At 41.6% G+C, this 17013-nt stretch overlaps 1 protein-coding gene across 11 annotated transcripts in view; it reads right to left on the bottom strand.

The window, feature by feature from the left end:
* Nucleotides 1-1092: 1092 nt before the first annotated feature.
* ZMYND8 (zinc finger MYND-type containing 8) overlaps nucleotides 1093-17013 on the bottom strand; it is a 90989-nt gene continuing 75068 nt past the window's right edge. For 8 of the 11 annotated variants that reach the window (XM_035121318.2, XM_060277282.1, XM_035121324.2 and 5 more), the window contains 7 exons: nucleotides 15371-15561; nucleotides 11497-11577; nucleotides 8119-8197; nucleotides 7366-7605; nucleotides 6945-7102; nucleotides 4179-4268; nucleotides 1093-2213 (listed from right to left, as the gene is read on the bottom strand). In XM_035121318.2, coding sequence (XP_034977209.1) covers nucleotides 2112-2213; nucleotides 4179-4268; nucleotides 6945-7102; nucleotides 7366-7605; nucleotides 8119-8197; nucleotides 11497-11577; nucleotides 15371-15561 — 941 coding nt within the window. In that variant the 3' untranslated portion in view covers nucleotides 1093-2111. The other 3 variants (XM_035121316.2, XR_004692935.2, XM_035121326.2) reach the window with 3 other exon arrangements.

Genomic DNA, 17013 nt, shown 5'->3' on the forward strand with positions numbered 1-17013 from the left:
CTCTTTTGTGTCTGTTCCATGTCCATGAGGCACATGAAAACATCTACATATTTGCTAAAGTTGAATAGGAAGGCTGCAGTACTCTCAGAACAGTTTCCATTGCTAGGCAGAACAAGTGAAGAGAATAATATAAAATTGTAAGTAAGCATGCCAAATAGTGGTGTAGTTAAGTATCGACTACCATAGAAATGAAGGGACACGGGTGGCGCTGTGGGTTAAACCACACAGCCTAGGGCTTGCCGATCAGAAGGTTGGCGGTTCGAATCCCCGCGACGGGGTGAGCTCCCGTTGCTCAGTCACTGCTCCTGCCAACCTAGCAGTTCGAAATCACGTCAAAGTGCAAGTAGATAAATAGGTACCACTACAGCGGGAAGGTAAACAGTGTTTCTGTGCACTGCTCTGGTTCGCCAGAAGCGGCTTTGTCATGCTGGCCACATGACCTGGAAGCTGTACGCTGGCTCCCTCGGCCAATAATGCGAGATGAGCGCCACAACCCCGGAGTTGGTCACGACTGGACCTAATGGTCAGGGGTCCCTTTTCCTTTACCTTACCATAGAAATACAGTTGGAGCAGAATGGAGTTGTTGTTTTTAAAGGGCATGTGTAAATGTAAACTGGCTTTCAGAAGGAAAATGGAAACCCAACATGACCCATTTTTTTTCTAAACAGTTTAATAAAAAAAAGAAGAATTAAAGAAACTTAAAGAGCCCTGAAAAAATTGGGAAATCCCAAAGCATATTGTGCGTCACCTGCTTTAGTAAAAGAAACACAATAATCAAAAAAGAGATTTAGTTTAATACAAATTTTATACAAAGAAAATGTGAAAAAATACTTCCATATGCTAAAAGCAATTATGCTTCACAAATAAGGCCAGCTAGGCTATCTTTGACACAATGCAATTCACAAATATTCTGCTCCTGATTTTTCTTTCCTTCTAGCTTTTTTCTTCTTTCCTCTAATGTGTGTACTAGCTGGAGACTGTACAAACTGCATCCTTTATAAACAATGGGAGAAATCAATATGACTAAAATGTACAACAAAATGTACTGGAATGATATAATACAATTAATTTTCTCATATACATACATCACCTTGCTTTGTTCAATGCTTTTGTTTACACAACATACAAAATGGAACTACAGTTTAAGTGTAACAGACAGTGTTTTCATGGGTTACTTTCTCTCTCATACTGTACTGTTTCATGCTTACATAAAAACATAAAAATCCCATAATACATGCTCTATTCCAGCATTAATGTCCTTTGCCCTCGTTTCCTGGTAAAGAGTCTTCTCCATCTATAGCTCTTGTTCCCTTTGAAAGCAATTTCAAAGTCCTTTGGACACTTAAAAAAAGAAGCAGCAGCAATACAACTGAAACATAACCTAGTAGAAAGCATACCCCCCAAAATCCATTTTCATTATCTCTGGAACTATTGATCTGATATTTAGCTTCCGACTTTCCTTTTCTCTTAGCATGAATGAAATTTAACCCCCCTTTTTGTAAACAATCTCTCTCATTTTAAATATGAAACACAAAATATGTCCTTTAATGTACGAGGAGTCTTAAGATTGGAAATGCTTGATTTAACAAATTTAAAATGGCAAGTTCCAGCTTCAGTTGCACAAACCGATGTGCAGGCATTTTTTTTCGTCTCCAAAGGCAAGGCAAGTGGTTCAGTCTTCTCATTCTTAAGTCCTAAAGAGGAAGAATGATTTGTGTGTGCAACTGCAGTTCCCAGAAAACCATTTCTCTTGGTGGTGTTTGTGGCAAGTGCGATTTAACCTTTCCTTCACCAGCTTCCAACACTCCTTATACGTCGAAGTCAATACAAATATAAAAAGGAGATGGTACTCTAACATCATCCACAAAATGTACATAATTTACAACAGAAGCATAGATTTACCATGAATTTTACTAGTTCTCAAGCTTTTTAAAGCCAGCGCTAATGCTTTACATTAATGTAGTGTAATAAATGCTTTGTACACCTGTACAAAGCTAAAAGTCTGAACCTTTGAGGTTAATCCAATGAACTGCAGGGATTCTTTAAAAAAACATTTCTATTACAGAGACGATTATATACTCCAACAGCTGCCTGGATTCCTTTGTTAGCAGTTAGACTCTCCGTACTTGGACAGGCATTGTTGTCTGAACGTATTGAACTCCTGTTCGCATTGCCACGGTCCCAGCTGTAGGGCTTACTACTACAGGTATGGTCTGTGGATTAAAACCAAAACACATATGTCAGCAACCACAAGCACAGAAACATGAGAAACCCTACTACCAGGGAAATAAAGGGCATAATAATACACTACTGTACATAATAAGCACTCTGAGCCGTGTGCAAGATATTCAGTACCAATGCAAAAAAATTGAATTTTCCTATTCCTTGCTATATAGCCTCAGACCCGTGTGTAACTTTCCTCTCAATATAATTGCAAGCAATCCCTTAAACAGTAGAAATCTGATTAAAAGTGTTCACAGTTTCTGTATTACACAAATATTCTGTCTTGTCACTAGAAAACAAACTCTATGTATTGTTTAAACAATGTGCGTTCAATCAAATCAGTTAGTAAATCCTGGTCTTCAAAGTGCTCACTAACCAACAGTTTACAGGAGACAATGGGCAACAACAGCTAAAAAACAAACCGTGAATGTGTTGTTTTCAAAATGTAGTAACCTGGAGACTTCCATCACATATACTAGGAACTGAACCAGTGCTTTCTTTACACCAGGCATGTCCAAAGTCTGTTTTGGGGGCCTAATCCGGCCCGCCAGTCAGTTTAATCTGGCCCCTGAGGCACTTTTTTTCCCTGGGGTAAAATCCTTAAAAAAGGGCTACAACTTTGGTTGGCCCTTTGGTCGGCCCTCATGTCCCTTCACTTCATCAAATCTGGTCTTCTTTGAAAAAAGTTTGGACACCACTGCTTTACACAAACTGTAGGATGAATATTGGACCATGCTGATGTGTCGAGCCCTTTTAAGGCATTAGGATTTATTACTAAACTCATATATGCATTTCATAATAGCATTAGGTCAGATGTTGCTAATAAAACATGTCTAATACTTACACAGTAAGAAAATTAGTGAATTTGGGCACTATGCCTTAGAACAGTAGGATCGTTAGCATTATGACCACAGTAGGTCAGTAAATGTACATGGAACATTTGGTATGGCCAAACCATTGTAAATTATAGAATCAAATGTCAGCAAGAGACAAAAAAATCACCAAGGCTCTCCCTCCTGCTTTAAGGCAGTATCATTAAAAATTAAAACAGGATCACCAGGACATCTGATTTTGAGGAAAACATGCCGCTCTGGAGGGATCAAACATGGTCAGCAAAGCAAGGTAAAACTCAACCAGCAGAACTTTCTAGGGTAAAATTATTTTAGGCACAAGTAAATCCCAACACCACCCTCAATCTTCTAATTGTTGTGGAAAGTGGTTTGTTTGTTTGTTTTTTGAAACAAGAAGCTCCAAGTTCACTTTGTTATGAAGAACTCTAGCTCAGTCTCTTTGTTGAGCATTTTTGGGGCTGAAGAGCACTGGATGAATAGTTTAATGGGTCTAACTTTTGCTTACCACATGGTGATTGCACAAAGGAAATTAAGAAGCCTGGGGGATTAAATGGATATGGAACAGTGGCCTAATTCCTAAATCACAGCCAACATCTCCTATCCCAGCAGCAAAAGATCGTGACATACAATGGCAATGCGGCAATTCCAGAAACACAGAACATATATGCAATATTGTTAGGGATCGGTTTGTTTGGCATAACCCGTATAGTGCTAAAATAAAACTTGTTCGCATTGCACAAAGGAAGAGCTCGCCATATCTGCAGTAATATTTGTTGTTGTTGTTGTGTTTATAAATTTTGTCGTGTCCAACTCTTCGTGACCCAATGGACCAGAGCATGCCAGGCATGCAGTAATGTTTACCCCACCCCCCAAAAATTGCAGCTGTAACTATGTGTGAATGTTGGCTAGTCTTTCAATCCTTGGTTGGCTCTATGATGAAATTATATGGCATGAGGGAAATGGAAATGTTGTACGGCAAAATAAGGCGCTTTACACTGCAAATATAGACTTGAGACCAGTGAATTCATGTCCTGATAACACAGGAGAAAACCCCGCCCCACACAATAGATAATGAGCTATTTCAATGCCAAAAGCAGTACTTACAATTGTGGGTTGAGTAGTTGGTATATAGGTGGTGGTCTGCGGGACCTGGACCAGTTTTATAGGCTGGCTGCTTGTCACACCTGTTGCTATCTGTAGAGACAGCACAGGCAACCTCAGCAAAAGGTTCAGCTTTTACATAAATGCCACCTATTTATTATTATCATAGAAATTTGTCAGATATTTGGCTTGCCTTAAAATTTGCATCTCAATGAATTCACAGGTTACTTGTTTTGTTAATGAAAGCAAAATTCAAAATATGAATGTGAGCAATGTATACAGCTTGATGTTTCAAAAAGGTGTAACAGTTATGTGAAAGCAATTTGAGATTTTCAAGCAAAATGTTCCATGGTAGAAATTGTAGGCACCCGACGTTTTCTTTGCAAATAGTGCCAGATCATAGCAAAACACAGCACTGCTACAAGCACAAGAGACTGCTCTTTTAAAAATACCCTAAACATGTATGTACCTAATTAGTCAGTCAAGGTTTTTTGGTAAGGCTCATCACCAATTTCCAATGTGTTTCAAGCATCCCCCTCAATGAATAAACACATGAAATCTAGAGAACAACTTATAAAGTTTTATGAGCTAGGTTCACAGAAAGTATGAGCTCGTGAGTATACATTAAGTCCTGTTCTCCAATAATAGTTCAAATTAGACATGATGCAATTAAAGTATTGGTGAAGTAAATAATATATTGTTATTTATTAAACACACAGGGTTTGGGAATGAAGGAATGAATATGCAATTCCAGTTCTTCATAAAGATATTGGTTTAATTATCAGTGTGACAATGGTTATTAACATCTCTGATTAGAAATCATATCCTAAGCCACACCATCTGAAGAATGTTAATTGATATATACAAGGATATACGAGGCTTCTGTAGCCCAGTGACAGCTTATGTATTCCAGTGCCTGCCATTTCTGTGAATAAGTTAGGGTACAGAATTATTTGAGGATATGGTAATTTGAGCAACAGTTTCAAACCTGAGTTTTGGGCGCATGGTAGAAGTGCCGGGGTATGCTGTACGAGTGTATCTACAGGGCATATACAATCTGTGATTCAAAGGGGCTAGAATAGAGAAAGGCTGATGGGCACTCATGCACCTAGAGCAGGCATCCCCAAACTTTGGCCCTCCAGATGTTTTGGACCGCAATTCCCATCTTCCCCAACCACTGGTCCTGTTAGCTAGGGATCATGGGAGTTGTAGGCCAAAACATCTGGAGGGCCTAGAGCAATAGCTTTGACTCAACGAGAGAAGCAGAATATTGCATGAAATTTCATTAGGGCATGGCATGGTGAAGGACAAAACTACATGGCAAAGTGCTGTTGTTTCTCTTAAAATTTCACTGAGAGACTGGTACCATTAACTACCTGCAGAGTCACTTCCAGAGAACAGCACTGGCTGGATCCATGGATTTATGTTATGGAGTCCCACAGGGCTCCCTCTTATCCCTCATGCTGTTCAGTATCTACAGTATCCCATCTGGAGAGGCTGCACAGGCAATGAGTCAGTGTTTGGAGACAGTGAAGGGTTGGACTAGGGTTGATTAATGGAAATTGAATCTAGTTAAGATGGAGGTCCTGTGGGTGGGTGGTCTCTGGTCCAGGAATTATGGGGTTGGCTTGTTCTGGGTGGGGTGGCACCCCCCCTCCCTTGATGGAGCAGTTTTGAAGTACTCCTACAGGCCAAAGTGTCACTCAATATACAGGTGGCTTTGGTGGGGCTTATGCCCAGCTCTGGCTGGTTAATCAGCTGTGGCTGTTTCAGGACTGAGATTGTTTGGCCTTAGTAATCCATGCTTCTGATAATCATACACATTAGTGCAATGTGCTTTACATGAGGTTGTCCTTGAGAACAGTTGGGAGGCTGCAACTAGTATTGAGAGTAGTCAGAAGAGTGCATATCACTCCAAGTTCTGAGAGCGCTACATGGGTTGCCAGTGAGCTTCAGGGTCCAATTCAAAGCATTGGTACTAGTACACAAAGCCCTAAAGTACTTGAACAGGGCCGGCCCTATGGCCAGGCTGGGTGGCGCAGGGCACCACGGCGCCGGCCCGCCAGGAGGGCGCCGTGAGCTGCGCCTTCCCGCTGGCTGGCCCTCCGCGCAGCTGCGCCCACGGCAACCACGCTGTGCCCACCCGCCCGCCGCGCAGCAGTGCCTGTGGCAGCCGCGCTGCGCGCTGTGCCCGCCCGCCCGCAGGATCTGTCGCTCCACGGCACCAGGGGAGCTTAAGACGGCCCTGTACTTGAAGGAGTGTCTTCTGCCATATGTCTCAGCATAGAGTTTACAATGGGAGGGAGGGGCTCTTCTTGCAGTACCAAAGCTGTGGATACCAAGGAGGGTGCAAAAGTGTGAGAGGGGTTTCCTCTGTGGTAGTACAACCATAATTTAAAATGCATTTTTATTTGCCCAGGCCTTTGGAAGGAGATAGGATCATCAGCTGCCCTGGGCCCTCTTAAGGGAAGGAAGACTGGACACAAATAAATGAAATGAAATATGAGAGAGCCTAGAATACATTTTGGTCCCTTCCCTTAATTAACTTTGTAAGATTAAAGACAAATCTCCAAAATGTGTTTTAATTCTTATCAACCCTCAAGAATGTTAACAGGAAACCAGAATTCAGTGTTTTAAACAGTATCACAAATTTTACATGAAGGGGGTTGTGGTTAAGTAAAGAGGTATGTTGTAAGCCACCTTGAGTGTGGTTTTAACTTTGGAAAGACGGCATACAAGTAAAATGACTTGACAGATTGAACTACTTACTGTAACACTCTCCTTGCTCTTTTCAACAGCTGCCTCTTTTTCTTTTGGAGTACTGGCAGTTTCTGTTGGTGCCGGCTGTACACTGGAGGTAGGCTGGGATGATTTATTTAATGTTTCTGTGCTAATTTCAGTATCCGTTTCTTGCTGTGTTGCAGTTGCTAAAATGAAAACAAAAGGATTTCTAAATTGTGTAACTGGATTTCTAAATTGTGTAACTGTAAATTGTGTAACTTGATGGTGTTCACTCACAAATAAGTTAAAGCAGTTGTGAGGAACCTTTGGCCCTCCAGATGTTGCTGAACTACAACTCTTACCATCCCTGGGTATTGGCCAGGCTTCATGGAACTCATGGGAATTGTAGCGTGGCAACATCTAGAAGGTCAAAGGTTTCCCACACTTGGGTTAAATAGATATTGTTTACCGGACTGTGTGCAGGACTTCATGTGTTCCGGCCAATGGGCTTGCTGGCAAGGGTAGTCACAGTAACTGGTATTCCAACAACAGTAGAAAATCGCTTCTTTTTTGCAGTTGGCACACCACTGCTTCTTTTTGGTTTCATCCACAGCTTGCTGCTTTTCCAGTTCCAGCTGCTTTTTCACTTCGGCAATCAAACGATCTCTTTCCTGTTCCAAACTCTGACGCATTTCAGCCATTGTGAGTTCTAGTCGACAGACAGACAGCATATAGTCAACAGTGGGTCCAAATGGTAATTTAGAAATTTAAGTTTTAGCTCTAGATGCATTGGTGACTTTTAGATGAAAAACAACAGCTTCATTCTGTAACTGCAAGTGCAACATTAGGCAACATATCTAACTACCAATCTAGTGATTATTGGTTCCTATGAATGAACTGTAAATGAACAATTACTATCCAATTTGCAGTTTAACTTGCTTTCTGGATTTCAAAAAGAGTAAGCATGTTTCCATTCTCAAAACAGAACATATTTAAATTGTGGTTCAGGAAATACTATATTGAGCTGGTTCAGATGTCTGAACTGGCCCACTCTAACTGACCGTACATGTGAGGAACAGTCGAGGACGGCATGTTCCATCACATTTTTTACTCTTTCTAGGGAGAACATTTTGTACTATCACAGAGTTGCAGCTGAGATACTGCCATGGCCTTTTAAAAAATAAGTAGCAACATCATTATTTTGAACTGCATTTTTTTATACCCAGATTGTGTTTCATTTCTGAAAGTTCCTGCTGATGTAACCACTGAAGCTTTTCTATTTCAATTCTCAAACGACGAATCTGGAATATTAAACAAATAATTAGGTCACTTGATTTTAAAAAGTCTTTATCAGCCCTATGAGTTTTGGATTTAATTTGCGTAAGTTTGCATATGAACAAAATGATTCTGAAGGGGAAAAAGCACCCTCTCTTGGTTTTCTCTAATAATACTGCTAGGGAATCTGTATACAAAAAATGAGAGTCCTTAAATATTAAATATGTATCCAGCAGAATTTAAAAGAAAGGTTCTACATGAACCTTCATTGTTTTTTAAAAAATGTTTTGTACAGTTTGAGGTACCGTGTTTCTCATATTTTAAGGCATCCCTAAAAAATAAGGCATGGCAGGATTTTCAAGACCTGGCGAAATATAAGGCATACCCCGAAAATAAGACATGCTGGTACGGTATGGCAGGGCACGCCGCGCCAAGTACCGACCCAGCGGGAGCCGGCAAAGGCAGCAGCGCGCGCTTTGCCAAGCTCCAAGCCGGCGGCGGGCTGCTGCTTTTGCTGGTTCCCGCTCCGTTGGGGCTCGGCAAAGCGCGCGGGAGCCGACTTCCAGTTTCCTCGTGCTCGCATCGGACGCGCTCTGCGGGAGCTCCGAGAAAAGCTCAGTGCACAAAGCCGCTGCCTAAGGGGTCTAGGGGCAACATGAGGCTACCGTAAGCGACCCCCTAAAAGCCCTGGGGTGAACCAGGGCGAAACAATAGCCTGCAGCGCGGCTGGAGAAGCCCCTGAAGCCTACATCTCCGACGAGGTGAGACGACGGGGGGACTCATGGCGCTAGGCTAAGAGCGACCCAAGGCAAGCAAGCCTCAAAGTCCGAGGGAGCAAAGCGGGGGGATATCCAATACAATAACCCCAAAGGACAAAGACAAGCCAATAGAAAGAAGAAGAAAAAGGAGAGGGGGAGCGGGGGGGAAATACAGACGCTGAATTCAGCTCAGCATAATAAGCCCACCCACCCCACTTCAAGGAAGAGGCGCCGGTGGAGTTTATATCGGGGACCAGAAGGGAGAAAACAAAGGAAGCCCTTCTAGTTATACAAAAGAGGATAACGTCGGAGAGACATTGAATTTTAAACTCCAACCTCCAAATCTTGAATAAAATGGACAATACCTTTATGTGCAATTAATGAGTAAGAACAGAAAAATGGAGTAGCGTGCTTCTGAGCTGGGCTGGGCTGATTAACAACCAGGAAGGAAGACGACAGAGTGCATAGTATTGCAAAGCGGGAGGAGAGAGAGGAGAAAGAGAGACTGACGTGAGTGAGTGATAGCGACGCCAAGAGGTGAAAGAACAGACTCACAAGGAAGGCAAACCCCAGCCCAGCGGGCTGCTGCCTTTGCTGGTTCCCGCTCAGTCGGGGCTCGGCAAAAAATAAGACATCCCCGAAAATAAGCCAAAGGCTTATTTTCTTGAGTTAAAATTAATATAAGACATGTCTTAAAATATGAGAAACACGGTATATGGACCAGGATTAATATTGTTAGCACGTAGTGAATGACAAAAGTAAAGTGCCCCAACTGATTTAATTTTCATTTTACTGCTATTAAAAGTTTTGCTTGTTTTATGTTGTAAGTTGCTCTGAAAAAGTTTTGTTATAACACAGGCTATATCAGGCTTCCCCAAACTTCGGCCCTTTAGATGTTTTGGACTACAATTCCCATCTTCCCCGACCACTGGTCCTGTTAGCTAGGGATCATGGGAGTTGGATCATCTGGAGGGCCGCAGTTTGGGGATGCCTGGGCTATATAGTTAGTTAGTTATTAAATTAACAAACATTCAGAAAAATTGACTTTAAAGAAAAATAACTGTCTTTTTTATAAAAAAAAAAGAAGAAGAAGAGAGAGAAGGCTGTTTTTTGAATGCAATGTCACGATCAGCATGTTTCTGTATATCATTAGTTGCCTACAGAACTCTGAGTAACATGGGCATCGCACAGTCACTCTCTCCCCTCCCTTGCTATGTGGCATGAAAAAGAGAAGGGTTAGTTAATGTGCCTGAATCACAGGAAAGAAAAAAGATAAGATACTGCAATTCGTTTTCCCTCATCCTTTCCTTCCTGTTTCCCATGCTCCATGAAAACAATATATTCACTAAACAAATTGAGGTGGTGACATTGGCTGTACTCTTATGTAATGCTAAACAATGGTTCAGTGCTATGTATGCAAGCCAGAATAAGCCCCCGGGGCTGATGTTCTCCCCCAGCAGTTCTGTAGCAATGAATTGGAAGTTGTGGTTTGAAAGAAACTCTAGTCAGTTAAGGCTCACAAACTTGTGGTTTGAAGTTGGCTTGGTTAGAAACTGAGGGACATTTGCTTTCAACCACAACCTCTAGTTCATCACTGACACAAAGCCATGATTCTTTGTAAGAGGTGGCGGCAGCATGTGAGCCTAAGACTACGCTCAGGCTCATTCTGTCTCATAAGCAAAGCACTAAGCCTGTGGTGTTCAGCCAGTGTGCCATGACACCCTGGGGTGCCTTGAATGATGGTCCAGGGTGCAACAGGCAACACTGGCCTCTCTCCCTCGACACCCTCTCGCATCTCTGCCTCCTGAAGGCTTGCACAGCTGTTCATTATTGCAGTAGCCCTGTATATAAGCTCCGCAGGTGAATGGTGCCTCTCTTTGGGGCGGGGGGGGGGGGGAGGCAGCTCAGAGACCAGGGATGGCAGCAGTAGCTGCCCAGGGGACTCCCTAGGAGAGGGGAGAGGAGAGGAGGCTGAGGGAACAATTCACATGGGAGAGAGTTTGAAAAATTGTGAGAGGCTGCTAGCTCTGCAGGCATGGGCTCCTGAGCCCCACAGGGGTGCTGCAAGAAAGAATGTAGTTGGTTAAGGGAGCCGAGGACTCAAAAAGGTTGAAAACCTCTGCACTAAGTAAGCCATGGTTTAGTGTTGCATGCAAACTAGCTCCCTGTCAATTGAGTATTTCAAATTGTAAACTGGACCCAAGACATTTTGCTTGCATAAATAAGTTAGATTTAGAAGGCCTGAAGGAAAATCTTGGAATAGCTAGTCTGCCGTGCATTTAAGGAAGTAGTGCTATTATATTGTCATTGTCTGGCACAGTGGTAGCAGCTTTTAGCAAGAGCAACCTAGTTAAAATTTCAGGTTATAAACTTTAATGAGCTCCTCTCTCACACAGTATGCAACCAGTAGTTTTCACAATAGTTGGTATTAGATCAGACAAGAGGCCAGAACTCAAATACATCTCTGCAGAATATTTAAAAAGCAGATTTCTGCTTATTTTTAAAGTGTTTCACGTTTTATTTTTTAAAGAAAAAAATGTGACGTGCTGATGGCAAAAGACACTGACCTCAGCAATTGTGCTTCCAGTGGTATTTTTTGAAAGGTCGTTGTATATTTCTGTCATTGTTCCTTTTATGGCATCCATCATCTGTTAAAAAAAAGTTTATTAAGGAATTAAAAGTGATCTTGCTTTTTAAATTTCTTTATCCCGGGAACATTCCATAATTTCTTATGTAAGATATTATAAAAACTACTGACACGATTTTCTTCGAGTGGATTTTGTAAATCTCATATCATTACTATATAAGAAACCCGGCAACAACTGCATCTTAGGTCATATTGATACCTCTTGACCTCTGAGATTCATCCACTCCACATACAATGCATAGAAGTGAACAACTGAGCTTTAGGAAGATCTTTCTGCAATAAATGCTGTTCAATAGTAGGACGAACTACCTTGAAGGGTTGCGGACTCTCCCTCACTGGAGGTTTTTACACAGAGGTTGGATGGCCATCTGTCAGGGATTCCTTAGCAGTGACTCCTGCATTGCAAGGGGTTGGACTAGATGACCCTTTGGGTTGCTTCACATTATATATCTATGATTCTATGAACTTGGGATTCTGTGTCTGGATAAAAATATCACCTATCCATTTAGTTCTTTTGATCTCGGTTTCTAATCTCACTATGAGTAAAATCTCAGGAATCAAAAAACAAGTGATTATACAGAGCCATTATACATGATTGCATACCTGCCTTGGGGGGGGGTGTATCTGTGTGTGCCTCAGACAACAATGTGGGGTGCCACGTGCTATGGTTAAATCACTTCACAGTATGTTTAGTTTGGTAGCCAGACAACTGGACTCTCAGGCATGTGGCGAGTTCATAGTTCACTACAGTATTTACTTGCTCAACCTGAATTCCATAGGTTCTCTCTAGATGGCATTAAATTACAATATTGCATGTATCTGTAATGCCATCAGAGCATTCAAATCACCAATCACTATGTCAAAACACAGAATTCCATGTTGGCATTATTATACCAGTTAGATCTCAAAATGACAATCAGAATCCAACTCTATTCGCTTGCATACATCAGACACCAACGAAGTATTCTGGAGCCATGTACTTTTAATTTTAGTCCTAATTTATGCATTGAGAGTCTGAAATGCAGTACTCTGGGAATCTGTTCACAATCTACCATGCAAGTTGCTGATGCAGGATCAGGTGTCAACATTCATGAGGTAGTAAAATGGATCAAGATACCTAAAGGACTGAGATGGGAGAAAGAAACTACATAAACTTTCTAAACATCATTTGTGACCTTATACATGGCATCAACTCATTGAGCAGTTTAGATAAAGAGGCCAGATACCTGTGTTTCTCTCTACTTCATGCAAATGGCTACTTTGGAAAATGATGTGAGGAATTCCTTGTTTTTCCTTTTCACGTTTATATATTTTTTTAAAGTAAGGTTCAATTTAGCTCTCTGTCTAAATATCTTAATTAAATAAAGTTACATCAATAGAAACTGGAATGGCTTCTTAAAAGAACAACAACGGAGGGGGCAAATGCACTTTGTAAACATTTAAGCACCACCCCTGGATGGTTCCTTTTTCATCATTCTAAAACCTCATATTATGTTCAAATTAACACAATTTAGAAGAACCACTTCACACAAGAAACAGGAGTTGTTTTTACTTCATGATTTTGGTACCTGAACAAAAATGGAATTACTTACTTGTCATTAATTGTCCTTCCAGTTGTGCTGCCCTGTATAGTCTCACTAGTGGTGTTAAGGTACGCCAGCTGTAACACACGGGGAAACTTTCACAGCAGTATTTTAAACTGGCCAGCTATGCACTTAAGCTTGATGTTCAATGAAGCACCTGTTTACAGCCTTGCCTGCTCAGTTCTCATTCTGGGCACTTCTCCTTTGTCTTTCTTGAAGGAGTTCAGGTAGTACACAAGGCTAGTTTACCCAGGCAAGAAAGTATGGCTGAAAGATGCTGACTTGCCCAAGGCCAACCAGTGAACTTTATGATTTAGGAGTAATTTTAAATATAATAATAATAATAATAATAATAATAATAATAATAATAATAATTTATTTATTTATTTATACCCCGCCCATCTGGCTGGGTTTCCCCAGCCACTCTGGGTGGCTTCCAACCGAATATTAAAAACAGTACAGCATCAAACATTAAAAACTTCCCTAAACAGGGCTGCCTTCAGTTGTCTTCTAAAAGTAAAATAGTTGCTTATTGCCTTGACATCTGCTGGAAGGGCGTTCCACAGAGCGGGTGCCACTGCCAAGAAGGCCCTCTGTCTGGTATACTTCTATTTCTCTCTTACATACACAGAATGTGTAGCACGTTTTTCAGGGAGAAGGTATGCAAGAGTAGGCTTTACAGCCCTGCCTAGAAATAAAAATGTCAACCCTGCATATACAGTCCTTTATCTGCCACTTGTGTACCTGCCTAAAGCCTTTGGAACTGTTGTGTCACACCTTGTGCACACACTAATTACAGGACAGTTCATCCTCCATCCCCGCTCCACCACCAAAGCCCCCATATCTGTTTGGCAGCCATGTTTGGCAACCGTAGCTGAAAGCGCTTGTTCAAAGATGATGGCTTTCCCAAGCAAGACCCAATTGGTTACTGTGGCATACCACTTGCCCAGATAGGCCAAGCAAAAGCATTGGCTTCCTTGGCTGCCAGAAACTCATACAGCTCAGCCACTCCCATACAGAATGCAAAAGCAAATGCTGTATCCCAGGGGTGGCCAACTCCCAAGAGACTGTGATCTACTCACAGAGTTAAAAACTGGCAGTGATCTACCCCCCTTTTAGGGGGTTCAGGTCAAAATTGTTGAGTTTTTTTAGGAAGGAGGAATGCCCATTTTTGAGGGGTGCAGGGCAAAAGTGTTGAGCTTCTTTTAGGGGAGTCAAACTTGTTGAGCTTCTTTGGGGGGGGCCAGTGATCTACCACAGATGTCCAGTGATCTACCGGTAGATCACGATCTACCTGTTGGACGTGCCTGCTGTATCCAATGGGCTCCTATAAAGATAGCTTTACCTGTCTGCAAGACTACTCTCTCCCAAGAAGTACAGGGTTTAAGGCTATTGCTGTGACATCATTGCTCTGTACACTGAAGTGGAAAATACTCAGCCTAGAATACAATTTTTTCCTAAAAGAATACCAAAAATTCTCTCTTGTAGTCCTTACGCTAGAACACCTCCAAGGTGCTATCTCAGAGTCTTCCTTCAAATTCCTCCACAAAGGCGCCCTTTTCTATTCAGCCTCAGGCTTAATCTTTTGATCCTCATCTGCAACTGGAGCAAAGTTTAAGGGCATGAAACTATATTTCCTTGTATTAATTTTCCTCTACCTTTCTCCTACTGCTTAAATACAGATTTGAGGCTCCTTGAGGCAAGCACTTGCATTTGTTTGGCCATTATTATTTTAATGCACCATACAGATTGTTGACTGTGCTAAAAGAAACACACACGAAGTAGGGAAAAAAAAGCTTTGTCAAACATTACAGATAAATCTGATAAGTACTAATAAAATTATGATGTGCATACATATATCCACATGTTGGGTTAATAAAATTTATCCATAAATGTATGTTAACCATGCATACATTTGGGCTGTTTTTGTCTCTTCCCTCCATCCCTGACCCCAAAACCCAAGCTTCTGTTTTTGGAGAACTACGCAGGAAAAGTTGCAGTGCTTCCAGCTACACACCAGCAGCCAGTTTAAAATATTGCTGTTAAGGTTCATCCACGTGTTCAAAGGTTAAACTCATCCACATCACAGGATGAGGAAAAATGTTCAGGCAAGTGGATAACCTGCTTTGTTGCACATCAGCAACTGCATTAACTTCAAAGTAAAACTTGTAAGAATGTAGTGCTTTTTTAAAACAAAAACAAAAAACTTACTTTACTAGTATACTTAGCAATATCTGCAGCCACATCTGCTGAAGCTGTTGCTATTGGCAAGTCTGTATTAACTGAAGATGAAAGTGTACTTGCTGATCCAGAACTGGTTACTATGGAAACAGGTTGAGTGCTTGTAACCAAGGTAATGGTTGACGTTGAAGTACTCTGAGTAATTTCTTTCTGCTGTACAGCTAAGGACACAAAACAAACCCACAAGTGAATCACTGCAGATTTCAATGCTTTTGAAATGTCAAAAAACAGGCAAACCAATGCTAAATAAATGCTGTTCAATAGCCTTTCACAGCTCAATCTTGAATATTTGTGTTGGTGGATTGGTGTGTGATGCTGCCATTATACTTCTTGCAGTGGTGACATATCTTATTCTGTGACATTATGCTGGCATAACTGTGTAAACGGGGCAGAAAACCCTAAGATAAGGCAGATAAGGATTCTCAGGTCAACTGTTAGTGATTGCCTATGCTGGTTTCACCAGCCACTGGAAAATACTCCTTAAAATGTACCATAGTGGGGTAATACCTTGATTATGGCCAAGTAAAATGTCACAAAGTAGTGAACAAGCTGTTAACAGGAACAGTTCCAGTATCATATTAAGCAAAATGGGGCAGGGAGGGAGACAGCAAATTAGGTTGATGCCCCCAAATCTACAGATTGCAACCGTCTAAAGATATTAAAGGTAAAGGGACCCCTGACCATTAGGTCCAGTTGTGACCGACTCTGGGGTTGCGCGCTCATCTCACAATATTGGCCGGTGTATAGCTTCCAGGTCATGTGGCCAGCATGACAAAGCCACTTCTGGCAAACCAGAACAGCACATGGAAACGCCGTTTACCTTCCCGCTGTAGCGGTTCCTATTTATCTACTTGCATTTTGACGTGCTTTCGAACTGCTAGGTTGGCAGGAGCTGGGACCGAGCAACGGGAGCTCACCCCATCACAGGGATTCGAACCGCCGACCTTCTGATCAGCAAGCCCTAGGCTCAGTGGTTTAACCACAGCGCCACCTGGGTCCCTGTCTAAAGATATTAGGAAGATTTAATTAGATTAGTATCTGTTAGGTGCAATTAGATTTCAGAATTAATTAGTTTAAGAACTGCTTGGACGAAAATAATAACGGCTGTTTCCCCATTTTTGGAAAATAAGAAATCTAGAAGTTACTTGGATCTATCCTCTTAAAAGGTTGGCACTCTTCATTTTCATAACCATGTTTCACAGAAAATAAAAAAACCTTCTGTCATCACATAACAAGGGACCAACATGTTCTTTAAGGACAACTTGATAACCAATCAAAATTATATGGTGGAATCTAACATTGCACAATAGGACTTCATTTTCCTCACCTCTTCATTGCAGCCATGCCCTAGTCCCCTGTCACACAAACAATTTGCACGGGAGGGTTCACTAACTCTCCAGAGCAGATGTTAAGGGTGTGGGGGGTTATAGAGGGAGGGACAACATTAGATACAGCCTATATTGTGCATCTCCATATTGATACAAAGTAAGCTATGCCTTATCCCTGAAGTAGTTCACTTTCATCCACTAATAAATATTGGTGATATCAATCATTTCCCTTCATATTGTTATTTCCACTTGAGACAGCTCATCTTTCAGTTAGAGATACACTTC

Source organism: Zootoca vivipara, chromosome 7 (genome assembly GCF_963506605.1).
Source record: "Zootoca vivipara chromosome 7, rZooViv1.1, whole genome shotgun sequence".
Lineage (NCBI taxonomy): Eukaryota > Metazoa > Chordata > Lepidosauria > Squamata > Lacertidae > Zootoca > Zootoca vivipara.